The sequence below is a fragment of the Nanorana parkeri genome, unplaced genomic scaffold (assembly GCF_000935625.1).
Source record: "Nanorana parkeri isolate BGI_ZX_2015 unplaced genomic scaffold, ASM93562v1 scaffold969, whole genome shotgun sequence".
Taxonomy (NCBI): Eukaryota; Metazoa; Chordata; class Amphibia; order Anura; family Dicroglossidae; genus Nanorana; species Nanorana parkeri.
In genome coordinates, this window is record NW_017307237.1 from 355,943 (window position 1) to 373,309 (window position 17,367).

The window sequence follows — 17,367 nt, forward strand, 5'->3', positions numbered from 1 at the left end:
TTACAATGATACTACTACTTATTCCAATATTTAGTTTGGGTATATCTTCTTCTGATGACTAATTTCATATACTTCTATAGCTTATATTTATCTGTAATAGGGATAATTTAAGTAAAGATAAGAAAGATTTAGAATCAAAGTATATATCAAAGAAAAATTATATATAAATTATATATAAGGAACACACAGTTTAAACCAATTCATTTTTCTAATACATACTTTGTGGTGTTAGTCATTGCCTTTTGGTTTGTGTTTTACATAGTGGTTTGTAAGACTTGGCTAATTTGAATTTGTTTTATTGTTTACTTCAAGCTTAGGAAACTATGTTTTTGTTTGTATGTGTGTATTTATGCTATATGTAAATATACATGCATCTTGAAATATGTATTAGCCTGCCTGCTGTGAAACTTACCCATAACTAGCCATGTAACTACATATGCTGTAGATTATCTGCTTTGTTCTACCTCTAATACAAGATTTATGTTAGTATTAACTATGAAACAAAGAAACTCCATCAACATTATTATATTTTTCCTTCTCCCAACAAACACATCAAGCTTTGGTAGGAAGAACACATTTTGGTTACTGCAGGCCAACTGGCAGACCTCTTCATTTTCCCATTTGCTGCCTTTTCCTAGAACACAAATCTAAAATTGTAGAAGAGACTGTAGCTTGCTGCTTGGTTATAATATTTCAAATATTTTCTAGTTAGGTATGAATACTAAACATTTTACACAGCAGCAGCCATGATCTTTGTATAACCACTTGAAGACCAGGATGTCTGGTCTGGAAGTGTTTAAATAAACCAAATGTTTAATCACAGTTTGTGAATTGGCTGGGATTGCAGTCACATTTTCTATTATAATGAATACCATGTGTTAATAAAGATCAAACTGTATTAGTGCAATTTCAATCCAGGAAAGGCACTTGCTCAGTGCACAGCAGGAAATTAGAAGCTGAGCACCTTTCAGGTGGATCACTAGGTATTTTCTGTACTGCCTGAGCCTTTAAAGGTATAAAACAAGTGATGTTTAATAGTACAAAGCTTAGATATATTGCACATGTTTGTATGTTTGTTTGTTTATTTGTTTGTTTGTTTTGCCCAAACATACACTTTGGGGTTCATTTATAAAATATATAGTTCACGTGGCTATACACTGGATGGAATATTTAAAATAAATACCTTTACATTTTAACATAAAACTACATTCTGCTAAGAATAAAACTCATTTAACTATGTCAGTAGGTATCAAACACATTTTCATAATTAAATGTTTTATACTCAGAAATCTTGTATTATTTTGGCTTCCTTTAACCAAAAACTTTTTTTAAATTACCGTATAATATATACTTTAAGATTTTAAATGTTAAGCACAAAAATTACACATACATTTTTTTTACTGAATATGAATATTTATTAAATAATTTGATAGTTTGCAGTGTTGCTGTTTGCATATTTATGTTTTTGTATAATTAAGTGTGTTGATAACATTTCAAATTAAATATTCAATATGCATGTGTTTATGCATATTACAATAATATGCATTAAAAGTTTAAAAGTAATAATTTAAGGGAAATTATTTCCTCAGTTCTGCAATTCCCCACTTTGACCTCAGAGCGCCGCTGTTTAACCAAGAAATGTACAGAACTGGAGACCCACTAGTGTTTTCCATACTGTTACAAACTGCAGGTCTGCAGGAAAAGACACAGACATTTTTGGATGTCTTGTAGACAAACCACAAAATATTTTCTGTTTTTTTGCTTGGATATAGTACATTATTTTGTCACTGGATTGTACTTTTCAAAGGGTTTTTGGAGAAGATTTAAATGCTGAAAATGCCTGAATTAAAGAAATTTTTACAGAAAGGATTCAGATGGCAAGTAATATTTTCCTTCTTATTTTCCTGGCTGTGTCATTCAGTCTCTAGTCAGATTCATTATTCCATTGTAGAAGAAATGAGAAAAGACTCTGTTATAGCAAATATTGCAAAAGACCTTGCATTAGACAGTAACACACTATCATCTAGAAAACTGCAGATTGTGTCCCATGTTTCAGAGAAATATTTTTATGTGAATCTAGGTAATGGAAGCTTGCATGTGAAGGACAGAATAGACAGGGAGATTCTGTGTGGGGCAGCTGCCACCTGCTCCCTTATATTTGATGTAATGGTTGAAAATCCCTTCTATGTTTTTAATATCAATATAGAAATTCTGGATATTAATGATAATGTTCCAGTTTTTTTTCATGACACAATTACTGTGGAAATTATTGAATTTACATCACCAGGAGCCACATTTGCTTTACAAAGTGCAGAAGATCCAGACATTGGTATTAATTCCATACAAACATACAAACTCAGTGAAAATCAATATTTTACACTGTCTAAGACAAACAGAGAAGACGGGAATTCATTTCCAGAACTTGTGTTAGAAAAAGCTTTAGACAGAGAGACGCAAAATAACCATGAATTAATACTAACAGCATTGGATGGAGGAAATCCTGTTAGATCTGGGACAGCCTTGATTAAAGTAATTGTTACTGATGGAAATGACAATGCCCCTGTTTTTACACAAAATGTATATAAAGTCAGTGTCAATGAAAATACTTCTATCAACACAACTGTAATTACAGTAGAGGCAACAGACAAAGATGAAGGCACCAATGCACAAATCACATATTCATTTAGTAAAACGTCAGAAAGCTTTCATCCTGCAGGTATGTTTGGCATCAACTCTACAAATGGAGAAATTAAAACAAACAGGGAGTTTGATTTTGAAAAGATAAAAAATTATGAACTATCTGTACAAGCCAAAGATGGAGGAGGCCTTGTCGTCCATGCCAAGGTATTAATAGAAGTTGTAGATAACAACGACAATTCTCCTGAGATAATCATTACCTCCTTGTCTTCTTCTATTCCTGAGGATTCTGAACCTGGAACAATGATTGCTATAATAAGGGTTCATGATCAAGATTCTGGGGAAAATGGGGAAGTTGACTGTCAGATTAGAGAGAGGGCGCCTTTTGAGCTAATACTGTCATCTAACAGATTCTATAAGATACTTACTACAAAAACCGTGGATAGAGAAAAAATATCTAACTACAACATAACTATTGTAGCTACTGACAGAGGATCTCCTCCACTTTTCAGCAGGATAACAATCCCATTGGAGATATCAGATACAAATGACAATCCACCAGTTTTTATGAAATCCACTTATGTTGCCTATGTGGTAGAAAATAACTTGCCAGGAGCTTTAATATACAGTGTAAGAGCTTCAGATCCCGATGCTGGTGATAATGCTAAAATAATGTATTCAATTTTTGATACAAGATCCAAAGATCTCCCAGTATCCACTTATCTCTCCATTAATATAGAGACTGGAGTTCTCTATGCTCAGAGGTCATTTGATTATGAGCAAAACAAAGAATGTCTATTACAAGTAACTGCTAGAGACAATGGGTCACCTTCTCTAAGTAGCAATGTCTCATTGCTAATCCGAATAGTAGATCAAAATGACAATGCACCAAAAGTCCTGTATCCTCCAACAGAAAATGGCTTAGCTATGTTTGAGTTGGTCCCTTTTTCCTCTGAACCGGGATCTTTCATTACAAAAGTTGTTGCAGTGGATGAAGACTCTGGACATAATGCTTGGTTGTCTTATCATTTCATGCAAGTCTCAGAACCACTTTATTTTGTCATCGATGAACATACTGGAGAAATAAGGACATCACGGGTCTTTCAAGGAAAGGATATACTGAATCAGAAAGCTGTGGTGATTGTGAAGGACAATGGATACCCCTCTCTCTCAGCTACTACCACTTTAAATCTTGTTATTGCAGACAGTTTTCAACAGGTGGTTCCTAAAATTACCAGTCATACTAATGATGGAAATCCTAATTCAAATCTTCAACTATACTTAGTGGTTGCCTTAGCACTGATTTCATTGTTATTTATTATAACAATTATGGTGTTTCTTATATCAAGGTGCAGAGCTTCTAAATCCCCAACAACATCTTTTAGTACATGTTTGTACCCTCCCATGGATCCCAGAGTGCTCTCCATGTATAGTGATGGAACATTATCACTCCCCTACCCGTATAACTTCTGTGTTACTTTGGATTCAGCAGACAATGAGTTTACTTATGTTCCACCAAATCAAAATGTCCCTGTGGAAAATTTAATTGACACTGATGATTCAGGACTTGGCAATGAAAATTGCAATGAACCATTGGCCACAAAGAGTATTGAGCAGGTGAGTTATCTAACTTAGTTTTTTTGATACAGAACATTTTATTGTACAAATCAAATTCTGCTGATGATATCAATAGGTTTTGCATCAGATTTTGGTATGCTTTAACAACTACATTTTCCACTATCATTAAGCACCACTACTTTATTCCTTGCACTTTTTTGTTTACGTTTGTTTTTAAATAAATGCCATTTTCTGCTATTATCATTTCATGCAAGTCTCAGAACCACTTTATTTTGTCATCGATGAACATACTGGAGAAATAAGGACATCACGGGTCTTTCAAGGAAAGGATATACTGAATCAGAAAGCTGTGGTGATTGTGAAGGACAATGGATACCCCTCTCTCTCAGCTACTACCACTTTAAATCTTGTTATTGCAGACAGTTTTCAACAGGTGGTTCCTAAAATTACCAGTCATACTAATGATGGAAATCCTAATTCAAATCTTCAACTATACTTAGTGGTTGCCTTAGCACTGATTTCATTGTTATTTATTATAACAATTATGGTGTTTCTTATATCAAGGTGCAGAGCTTCTAAATCCCCAACAACATCTTTTAGTACATGTTTGTACCCTCCCATGGATCCCAGAGTGCTCTCCATGTATAGTGATGGAACATTATCACTCCCCTACCCGTATAACTTCTGTGTGACTTTGGATTCAGCAGACAATGAGTTTACTTATGTTCCACCAAATCAACATGTCACTGTGGAAAATTTAATTGACACTGATGATTCAGGACTTGGCAATGAAAATTGCAATGAACCATTGGCCACAAAGAGTATTGAGCAGGTGAGTTATCTAACATAGTTTTTTTGATACAGAACATTTTATTGTACAAATCAAATTCTGCTGATGATATCAATAGGTTTTGCATCAGATTTTGGTATGCTTTAACAACTACATTTTCCACTATCATTAAGCACCACTACTTTATTCCTTGCACTTTTTTGTTTACGTTTGTTTTTAAATAAATGCCATTTTCTGCTAGCTTAAGTACCTTCAGTAACAGTGCAGGAGTAAAAGTAAAACAGGACTATTTTATTGAGAGGTAGCTATAGATACTGCCTGACCTCAATTGGAGAGGTAATCAATCAACAAACTCGAAAGACAGGTCACTCATTATAAGACTTAAAAAAAAACAAGTATTTCTTGTTACCTTGTCCAGCTTTAAGTGTTATAGATTTACGTTAAGTTTAAATAAAGCTATTGCAAACAACTGGTTAAATTGCCTAGTAAAATGGAAATACAATTGTCCATGTAGTTTAACCCTTAGGCCACAGAAGGAGTAACACTAGCTCTCTGCTTTTTCCATACACTCAGAATGTATTATAATTATAATTATATAATATATTTTAGTAGTAGGTTCTAAGATTAATCTAGGCCCTTTGCTGTCACCTCCTTCAACTCACAAGTTTACATATTTTAGAGGTCTTTTTCCCTTGTGCAGTTAATCTCTGTGGTTTTAAAGTGCTCCAGTCAGGTAGAGTTCAAATGAGTACAATTATTCTTTAAATAGAAGTAATGTTGTTCTATTTATTATTCACTAGTTATATTCATATAACCATTAGTGATTAGTTGTATTTTGCATATGACTTAATATGCTCAAAGCTGAGTGCATTTGTTATACTCTACATTTATACTGGTTTTATGAGTCAATCCCGGGCTACCGATGTTCATGAGGCCGCAATTCAGCTACATGGTTTTGTGATATAGTTAGAATCTTTATCAGATTTTATTCACTCTCTGTGTCCCATTTAGGGAGGAATTCCCTTCACTTAATGCCATGACTTAAATATCTCCATTTGGGACACATAGAAAAAATGTGTAGTTATAGGGCTTTTAAGGTGCCAAGTGACAAAACCAAGAGATTACAACATCATAAGTATCAAAATGATTTTTATTATACAAAAGTTAAAAGCCATAGAAAAATAATTAATATGTCATGCTTGCATTCATCGTAATCTATCATTCCTCCACAAAGCTACTCCAAGATGAAATATTTGTGAACTATTTAAGCATAACAAACCATAAAATACATGATCCCTATGACATGTTCTTAGAATCATATGCCAATGAACTGCCTCTTCTTTCAAGGATAAAGGAGTAGTTGTGTTTCACTCTCCAAGCGCTTCCTCAGGAGATGGAGGAAATCGATATGGAGAATAATCCGGTCGCATATGGCCAAGCCCAAGAGACAGAGCCTGAAGCCCAAGGAGCATCAAAGGTGGACCAATGAGACCCCCCAGAGCAATGGAAATGACGCACAGAGAGTTTTTTCCTGTTGAGTCTCAGAATAGCTCCTAGAATGGAGCCACAACATAGGTTGTCCCAGTCAATGAGTCAATCTCGTGCCACCGATGTCCACGAGGCCGCAATTCAGCTGCATGGTTTTGTCACTCGGCACCTTAAAACCCCCATATCTACAGGATATCTTCAGGATTTGTCCACGATAATTATTTCCATTTGGGACACATACAGTGATAAAAGCACTGATTTTTAATTAAGTACCCTAACACACAATACAAAAAATGATTAAATGCTTAAACTGAAACAATCTTTTATTGTTATTATATTCAATCATTTGGATTGTGTTCAATATTGTAATCAATATCAAACACGCACTACACATTTCAGGAGTTAGATTCTACATATGAAGCTCAATTCACAAAGATAACTCACCAGGATAGGTATACTTGTTTTAAAAAAAAATAGTTATTTTGAATTTGATTTAAAAATTACAGTCACATGACTATATGTCAGAGCCATATCCTTGTGTTAAAGCTTTTCGAATTAAGTCTATAGTACCTACACACTCAGTTTGTAAGGACTTATTTTAGAAGTAAAATATATCCTGAGAGGCACAGTTCCTAACTTGTGCCTGCTTCTTCACATTTGACAAAATGGTTTCAAACCCATTGGGGTTGATTTAATAACCTTATAACCACGCCACGAACAAGTATACACCTCTGTAGTGTGTTCCCTCCCAGCATGATCTATTGGTGGAATCTAGACACCTTTGTAGTGTGTACACACCCAGCAGGTGTGTTGTGCAAAGCCAAGCATGAATTGCAAGGTGATGTTGTGTAAATTAGCGCTACGTTGTGTTGCTTGCGTTGATGAATGCAGGAATGTAAATGCATGAGCTAACCATTTTTGTCGAAACTGTGAAGCAGCATTATATATGCATCATGTGCATGATTTTTCCATATATGGCATTAGTGGAAATATGCTTTTAGAGACTTGCATGCCGCTATTAGAGCAGCGTGTAGCCTATGAACCTGATATTGATATTAATTCAGTGCATGCATATAAGTATAGTGATAACCAGCATTTTACACTAACTGAGAAAACCAGACCAGATAGGAGTACATTTCCAGAAAACTTCCAGAAAGACTGAGAGATGCAAAGTATTCATCAATAGAATCTATATGCTCTGAATGTAGCACATCCTATTAGAAATGACAGAGCCTTTAAGTTGTATTAAACTCTCAAACTTATTTTCAATAATGAATCTGGATCCAACAATTATACATTGCTCAGCAAAGTATTTCTTACCAAGCTCTTACAGTCATCTTTTTCCAAACAGCTGGCTCCATCTCTTCCAGATCTGCATCCCTGAACTTCTTGTCCCTGAATCCTTGTCATTAGAAGGGGACCTGATGGAGAACTTCAGGTCCCCCTCTGCTGATTGACAGCAGCAGTGGGCGGGTGCAATGGCTAGTTTGCTATTGGCTATTGCAATGTGAAATAGCCAATAGGAATCTAGCTATGCATTCCTATGCTGGCTTTTGTTTTTCTGACAGACGGCGGCCGGCCGCCCCATGTAAGGAAAAAAAACAAATTGCAAGGAAAAACATTCAACCTTGTCATCTGTTTTTCTTGCACATAGAGTACAGGCTTAGGGGAAAGCCCACTGAGACAAGCAACTTAGACCATAACCTCACCCAGACTAACGAAATGTAGTGTACACGCTTAAGGTATATTTTTAGGTTTGCCGGGAATATATTTACTACAGACCCAATTTTACTGAACTGGGCTGTTTGTATATATACAGAATATATATCTATAGCTCTATATATATCTATAGATATCTGTAGATATATAGATATCTATATATCTGTAGATCTATAGATATCTACAGATATCTATATATATCTATAGATATCTATATATATAATGATGCACTTTAGGCAATGCTTTTTGAAGCTCTTTCTCCAAGGTAAGACTTTTTATACAGCAATGGATATACTGACTGTTCAGTATATAATAGAATCTTTTTGTACTTTGCTTGTTATGTAAACCAAAACCTCTAGAATATTGAAGAATAGCACATATTCCTTTATTTTCTTTAGCATACAGTAAGAGGAAATCTGACAGGTGATCCACACTCAAAGCTGTAAATACTTTTGAAATTATACTACTACTGATTCTGTTATTTGTTTTGGGTATATTTTCCTCTGATGACTATTTTTATATACTCTTGCAGCTTATATATGTATATTGATCTGGTTTAACGATAATTTAAATAACATTAAGAAATGTTTAGCATCAAATGCTGGCAAGTAAATATCCAAGATAAATTTAACACCCAGTTTAAACCTCTTCATTGTTCTAATACATACAGTACTTTGTGGATTTAGTCATTGCCTTTTGCTTTGTGCTTTACATAGTAGTTTGTAGGATTTGGATAATTTGAATTTGTGTTGATGTTTACTTGAAAGTTTAGGAAATATTTTAGTTTTTGCTTGTATGTATTTTTATGCCATATGTAAATATACACGCATCTTGAAAAATGAATTAGGGATATTCTCTAAAATCTTACAAAAATATATTTTTTATAACACTGACTACTTAATTCAAGGGTCATGATATGTTGAAATTATGTCTTGATATTTTTGCTGAATTTGACACTATTCATAAACATCTTCAGCATTTTGCTCTAAAGGACACTCTACTATCATACTATTTTATGAAGGTGCAAAACTTGGTGAATTAGCTTTTTTCTGACTTCTCTGTGGTGTCATCTGGGTGTGTTCTGGGGCCTATTATATCTTCTTTTTATACATCCTTTCTTGTTGAATGCAATCTGCAAATTTTCATGTTATATAGGATTTGTGTGCTGTTGAAAAAAAAAATCTTGTACGTTTAATAACTGCCTTGTACTACCTCTATTAGAATATTTATTTTAGTTTTAGCTAGGAAACAAGGAAAGTCCATCAACTTTATAACGTTTTTCCATCTCCCAACCAACATAACCAGCTTTGGTAGGAAGAACAAACTTTGGTTACTGATGGGCAACTGGCAGATTAGAGCACAAAACTAAGGTGATAAAAAATTTGTGGAGAATCTCCAGCTTGCTGCTTGGTCATAGTATTTCAAATATTTTCTAGGTAGGTATTACTACTAATCATTTTATGCAGCAGCAGCCATGATCTTCGTATTACCACTTCAAGACCAGGATGTACATGTACATTCTATGGTCCGGAAGTGGTTAAATAAACCCAATGTTTAATCAGAGCTTGTGAATTGGTTGGGATTGCAGACACATTTTCTATTATAATGAATACCATGTACTCATGTAAAAACCAAACTGGATTAGTGCTATTTCAATCTAGGAAAGGCACTTTGTTCAGTCCATAACAGGAAATTAGAAGCTGAGTGCCTTTCAGGTGGATCAATAGGTATTTTCTGTACTTGCTCAGTCTTTAAAGGTATAAAACAAGAAATGTTTAATAGTATAAAGCTTAGATATACTACATATGTTTGTTTGTTTCTTTGTTTTGCCCAAACATGTACTTTTGGGTTCATTTATAAAAGATGCCATTCACGCGGCTATACACTGAATGGAATTTAAAACAATGACCCCCTTTAAGTTTTGAACCTAAAAGAAAATTTTGCTAAGAATAAAACTAATTAAAATCTCTGAGTAGGTAGCAAAAACATTTTTTGTAATTAAATGTTTTACACTCAGAATATTTATAATATCCTGCCTTCCTTTCACCAAAACCATTTTAAAATATTAATATAATATATACATTAAAGCTGTAAACATTAAAAACAAAAATTACACATGAAAAAAAGAATAAACTGAAAATCAATATTTATCAAATAATTTGTTAGTTTGCAGTGTTGTTTTTATTTGTGTTTATAGATACTTTTTGCATAATTAGCAGTGTGTTGGTAGCATTACACATAAAAAATAAACTGAATATCAATATTTATTAAATAATTTGATAGTTTGCAGTGTTGCTGTTTACGTATTTACAGATGCGTTTTTGTATAATTAAGTGTGTTGTTAACATTCAAAATAAAATATGATGTGTTTATGCATAATATAATCCTATATATATATATATTAAAATGGTTCAAAAGTAATAATTTAAAGGAAATGATTTCCTTAGTGCTGCAATTCCCTACTTTGGCCTCAGAGCGCCGCTGTTTAACCAAGAAATGTACAGAACTGGAGACCCACTAGTGTTTTCCACAATGTTGCACACTGCAGGTCTGCAAGAAAAGAAACAGACATTTTTTGGATTCTTTGTAGACAAACCACAAAATATTGTCTGTTTTTTTGCTTGGATATAGTACATTATTTCTTTACTGGATTGTATGTTACAAAGGGTTTTTGGAGAAGATTTCAATGCTGAAAATGCCTGAATTAAAGGACTATTTACAGAAAGGATTCAGATGGCAAGTAATATTTTCCTTCTTATTTTCCTGGCTGTGTCATTCAGTCTCTAGTCAAATTCATTACTCCATTGTAGAAGAAATGAGAAAAGACTCTGTTATAGCAAATATTGCAAAAGACCTTGGATTAGACAGTAACTCACTGTCATCTAGAAAACTGCAGATTGTGTCCCATGTTTCAGAGAAATATTTTGATGTGAATCTAGGTAATGGAAATTTGCATGTGAAGAACAGGATAGACAGGGAGATTCTATGTGGGGCAGCTGCCACCTGCTCCCTTACATTTGATGTAATGGTAGAAAATCCCTTCTATGTTTTTAATATCAATATAGAAATTCTGGATATTAATGATAATGGTCCAGTTTTTTTTCATGACACAATTACTGTAGAAATTATTGAATTTACATTACCAGGAGCCAGATTTTCTTTACAAAGTGCAGAAGATCCAGACATTGGTATCAATTCCATACAGACATATAAACTCAGTGAAAATCAATATTTTACACTGTCTAAGACAAACAGAGAAGATGGGAGTTCATTTCCAGAACTTGTGTTAGAAAAAGCTTTAGACAGAGAGACGCAAAATAACCATGAATTAATATTAACAGCATTGGATGGAGGAAATCCTGTTAGGTCTGGGACAGCCTTGATCAAAGTAATTATTACTGATGCCAATGACAATATCCCACTTTTTACACAAAATGTGTATAAAGTCAGTGTCAATGAAAATGCTTCTATTAACACAACTGTAATTACAGTAGAGGCAACAGATGAAGATGAAGGCACCAATGCACAAATCACATATTCATTTAGTAAAACATCAGAAAGCTTACATCCTACAGGTATGTTTAGAATCAACTCTACAAATGGAGAAATTAAAACAAACAGGGAGTTTGATTTTGAAAAGATAAAAAATTATGAACTATCTGTACAGGCCAAAGATGGAGGAGGCCTTGTCGCCCATGCCAAGGTATTAATAGAAGTTGTAGATAACAACGATAATTCTCCTGAGATAATCATTACCTCCTTATCTTCTTCTATTCCTGAGGATTCTGAACCTGGAACAATGATTGCTATACTAAAGGTTCATGATCAAGATTCTGGGGAAAATGGGGATGTTGACTGTCAGATTACAGAAAAGGCACCTTTTGAGCTAATTCTGTCATCTCACAGATTCTATAAGATAGTTACTACAAAAACCATGGACAGAGAAAAAATATCTAACTACAACATAACTATTGTAGCTACTGACAGAGGATCTCCTCCACTTTCCAGGAGGTTAACCATCCCATTGGAGATATCAGATACAAATGACAATCCACCAGTTTTTATGAAATCCACTTATGTTGCCTATGTGGTAGAAAATAACTTGCCAGGAGCTTCAATATACAGTGTAAGAGCTTCAGATCCTGATGCTGGTGATAATGCTAAAATAATGTATTCAATTTTGGATACAAAATCCAAAGATTTCCCATTATCCACCTATCTCTCCATTAATATAGAGACTGGAGTTCTCTATGCTCAGAGGTCATTTGATTATGAGCAAAACAAAGAATGTCTATTACAAGTAACTGCTAGAGACAATGGGTCACCTTCTCTAAGTAGCAATGTCTCATTGCTAATCCGAATAGTAGATCAAAATGACAATGCACCAAAAGTCCTGTACCCTCCAACAGAAAATGGCTTAGCTATGTTTGAGATGGTCCCTTTTTCATCTGAACCAGGATCTTTAATAACAAAAGTGGTTGCAGTGGATGAAGACTCTGGACATAATGCTTGGTTGTCTTATCATTTCATGCAAGTGTCAGAACCATTTTACTTTATTATTAGTGAACATACTGGGGAAATCAGGACATCACGGGTCTTTCATGGAAAGGATATACTGAATCAGAAAGCTGTGGTGATTGTGAAGGACAATGGAGACCCCTCTCTCTCAGCTACTACCACTTTAAATCTTGTTATTGCAGACAGTTTTCAACAGGTGGTTCCCAAAATTACCAGTCATACTAATGATAGAAATCTTAATTCAAATCTTCAACTATACTTAGTGGTTGCCTTAGCACTGATTTCATTGTTATTTATAGTAACAATTATGGTGTTTCTTATATCAAAGTGCAGAGCTTCAAAATCCCCAACAACATCTTTTAGTACAAGTTTGTATCCTCCCATGGATCCCAGAGTGCTCTCCATGTATAGTGATGGAACATTATCACTCCCCTACCCGTATAACTTCTGTGTGACTTTGGATTCAGCAGACAATGAGTTTACTTATGTTCCACCAAATCAACATGTCACTGTGGAAAATTTAATTGACACTGATGATTCAGGACTTGGCAATGAAAATTGCAATGAACCATTGGCCACAAAGAGTATTGAGCAGGTGAGTTATCTAACTTAAATTATTTTAAATTACGTTTTCCTTTAAAAATGGAATGCTGCTGGCAATATCATTAGGCTATGTATCAGATTTTATTATTGCACTACCACATCACGTACCTTTTGTTACTTCATCCCTTACATTGGATGTTGTTTAACTCACTTAGCACTATTTGCTAATTGTTGTACAATATCCTGTCAAATTAAATACCTTCAGCAATAGCGCAAGAGTGGAATACATGTATTAAGGCAGGCAAGGCTTTTTTTAAGAAATGGGTAACAAAATCTTCTGCCTGCGCTTAGCCAGAAAGGTAGCAAATCAGCAGACCTGCAGGTAATTTAGCCTTATTCAGTGTAGGTAATAGTTTATTATTGTCCTGAAAACAACTCTCAGAATCCCAGAAAGACAAAGGGCTCTTTATGTGGCCTACATGAACAAGTGTTTTATGCTAGCTGGTTCAGCTCTCTTGAAATCGTTGGTAACATCTCCGGCATAGAACAGCCCTTTGGATTTTTTAAATTTTGTCTTCTGTACTTCTACAGTATGCCTCAAATCAGGCCTAGAAGCTGATAACATAGAATTTAAATTTAATTTGTTTTAAATGAAGCTTTTGCTAAGAACTGGTTATATCAGCTTAGTAACAGTAAAGTGACTGGATCCAACTCATTGCTCCTCACATACAGTATTCTAAGGATCTCTTTGCATTTAATAATATCTGTTGGTAGCTAGTTCTAAGATTGATCTGAGCCTTTTGTTGTTAGCTGTTTTAAGTGAGTGCATTAGTTCCTTTTATTTGTTTTACTGTTTTTGTAATGATTTAAGGTAGAGTAGAGAAGAATTAAGATCTTTTTAGGTTTCGGTAGCTCAGAGAAGAGTTGGTACCTCTATTATATTTTATATGATTACTTTCACTACTTTCACTCAGCAAAACAGGAAGTGGGGAGAAACCTCTACAAGGCAGTCCAAATAGCAATAAAAATCATAAATGTAGATTGTAAAGGTAATGTATGGTTAAACGTGCTTTATTTCATTATATTTTGGGGCTTGCAATGATGATGGGGGTTTAGAACCTGTAATAAAATAATGGCAAGTAAATATCAAGGGCAAATGTAACATCCACTGTGTGCCTATAGATTGTCTTATTACATACTATTTTGTAGTATAAGTCATTGTATTTTTTTAAATCTGTTTATTGAACTCAAAGAGTTGCAAGTAAATATAAAACTGTATGAATATGGACAATTACAATGAACATACAAAGTCATCTGGATAAACATAGGTAACATAAAATAATGGAAATTTTAACACTGACAATCTGCTGTAAGAGAGAGCCATTTGTTTTTACTTATTCTATTGTACTGCATATTATTACAGCAATACACCATACAACACTTTGTGTAGGGTTTGGCAGGTTTAAAAGTTATGTCTAATTGCCTATTACAAAGTTTATCAAATATTTTAAGCCTCTTTCTCACTAAAATATTTTGTTATGTCTGCTGCAATTAACACTACTTAAATGGTCATTTTGGTTTTCAGTACAATTTGTTTGAGGCTTCTGTAGAGAAACAATATATAAAAAATAAGGCTTCTGGCACTAACACACCTGTGACTAATAATTCTATTAGCATTGCTAGTACTAACATAACTCCCCAGCCAAAAATATCTCCCTTTTGCCATCCTTGACAGTAAAATAGCAGCATATTTCCAAAGCTGTTACTATGTATGATGCTCAATCACTACACTGATTTCCAAATCTGCAAAAAAAAATATAACTCTTGCCTAAAATAAATCTGCATAATGGTTTATTATGTTACATGTCTTCTCTTAATTTAACATATCACCTCACTGCTGCCAACAGATCTGATTAACCTAAACCTACAAGTTTTAACCTTCCTGGTACATAAGTACTTTCCACTTTGACATCCAGAGTTTTTGCTTTGTTTCTACCTCTTCTATCCTGAAGAGTTTGCTTTTAAAAGTTCAGTTTTGCTCTGAAGGTATATTTCCTAGGTGTATATTAATCCTTTTAAATACCTATTTACCTTCAATAGTAGCAGGTCACAGTTTTGTTAACCAATTCCTGACATCTTTTTCTACTTTCTTTTAAATTTCCTGTCTTAAGTTACCACACCCCCTCCTTGATCCATTACCAAACCTCTGCCCTTCCTCCACATGTTATTTCAGATGGCACACAGAAGGGTCAAAAATAAACATTCACAAAAAAAGCACATTAAAGTCAATTACCACCTTTGAAAGTGATTAGTATTTATTGTGGTAATGTAAAGGCGCAGTGATGTTGTATATGTGTGCACATTTTCATGACTCATATTGCTGTCTTTCTTCACTTTTATAAGAAGCTTTCATTAGGCCTGAATCCTAGAAATTCAACATTTTGTCCACAGGAAATTCAGTCTGACACCAGGGTCAGATTGCAAAGCAGGCTGTAAACAGCTGTCCCCCTCCCTGTCATTCACACAATACACTGTCCAGGTGGGGGGGGGGGGGGACTATGAATACTAATGAGTAGAGGGTGGGGGAGAACTCACTTGTAGTATACACATATTGCTTGCAAAGTGGAGAGGCAGCCATTTCCATGAGGATATGAAGAAAAAAGCTAACAAAAAATGTAAGTTTCTGTGTTCATATACAGCAACTGCATATGCATGTATACTTTGCTGGCATGTGTTTTTTTAAAGATACCTCTGCAAAAGTGGAAATGAGCTTTAAGCTAGCTAAAGAGACAGCACAACAAACACAATTTGGCTTGAGGCTCTGTGTGTCTCACTGAAACTGCAAACTCAGCCAACTGATAAGGAATCAGTCCCTACTCTTAAGACCTACTGACTTCTGTAATTAACTGGATTGTTTCTTATAGTGTATGTTAAACAATTAACTTCTTCTATTTGTTCTCTTTTGGCCTGTCAAATATACCATTGGAAGCATTTTGTAATAGCTGTTTAGTAAGTGCAAAAAATCTTGTCAATCAAATTCAGAGATGTCCTTTGTCCTGTGTGCACTTCCTGTGTTATCTCAAACAGCTACTGAATTATCAGTCTTTGTGTTGTAGAGATCTGAGAGTTGGAGTGGCTGAATAATTTATCGAAAGTGAACTGAAGGGGCAAACCACACTCAGTCCATATAAATGCTGTGTGTTAGCAGCCAACAATAGTAGCTGAGCGCATTTCTGGTAGATAAATAGATTGGTTTCTCTACTTTATGTACGGTTGTATGGTTTTAAAGGGATGAACACAGGTAAATGTGCATGTATTGCAAAAATGAAAGACATATGGTTATTTTATTTTGCCTTGATATACTTTTTAAGTATTTAAAATGAGTGTTGCTGAACCTAATTCTAGCAGGATAAAAAAAACCTACTTACCAGACTAAAAAAAGAAAGCTATACAGAGAGATAGAAACTTATTTTTTTAGTCCTGACTATGTTAAATAAGTGCACAAAAGTTGCCATATTTTCTTTAAAAAAAGAAATGTATGGTAACCATTTTACACTTAACTTCGTGTTCCTTTTAATTCACTTATCTATGTTATTTGGCTTGTAGGCTTTTGCAGGCAGACTTTACCTTTTGTAATAGGTTTTGGGTTTTAAACCAGCAGAAATGGCATCATTATATAAACTATAGTGATAATTCTGTTTGTATTCTTCTTTGTATTCTTCTTTTCGCATCATGAGAGCATTAGGATTAGTACATGATGAAACCTAGAAACTCCATCAACTATATCTTTTGGTTTTTCCTTCTTTTAGGAAACACAGTCAACTGTGGTAGAAAGTATAGATTTTGGTGAATGATGTCCGAATGGCAGACATCTTCAATTTTCTATTTTCCATATATAGAACACAACACTAAGGTGGGAATACAAATCCAGGGTAGAGATTACAATGTGTTTCATGATCACTGTATTTCCATCTGCTTTATTATAGTGTATTACCAGTAATGGTTGTATATAAGTAAACAATGCTGTTTTTATATCTGAGTATCTCAACATGGCCAGTGAACAGTGTATCTATATATTAGTGTATCTATATATA

General features: G+C 34.3%; 2 protein-coding genes across 2 annotated transcripts in view; both read left to right on the forward strand.

Annotated features, from left to right (window-relative positions):
* The first annotated feature begins 1,836 nt into the window (after window positions 1–1,836).
* LOC108795460 (protocadherin gamma-B5-like) lies at window positions 1,837–4,272 on the forward strand. The gene has a single exon (XM_018566703.1). It carries the CDS (start codon window positions 1,837–1,839, stop codon window positions 4,270–4,272), a length of 2,436 nt encoding a protein of 811 aa, XP_018422205.1.
* Window positions 4,273–10,889: 6,617 nt separating this feature from the next.
* LOC108795461 (protocadherin gamma-A4-like) overlaps window positions 10,890–17,367 on the forward strand; it is a 290,173-nt gene continuing 283,695 nt past the window's right edge. Inside the window, exon 1 of the mRNA XM_018566713.1 lies at window positions 10,890–13,325. Within this exon, the coding sequence (XP_018422215.1) occupies window positions 10,899–13,325 (2,427 nt within the window). The 5' untranslated portion in view covers window positions 10,890–10,898. The remainder of the gene's footprint in view (window positions 13,326–17,367) is intronic.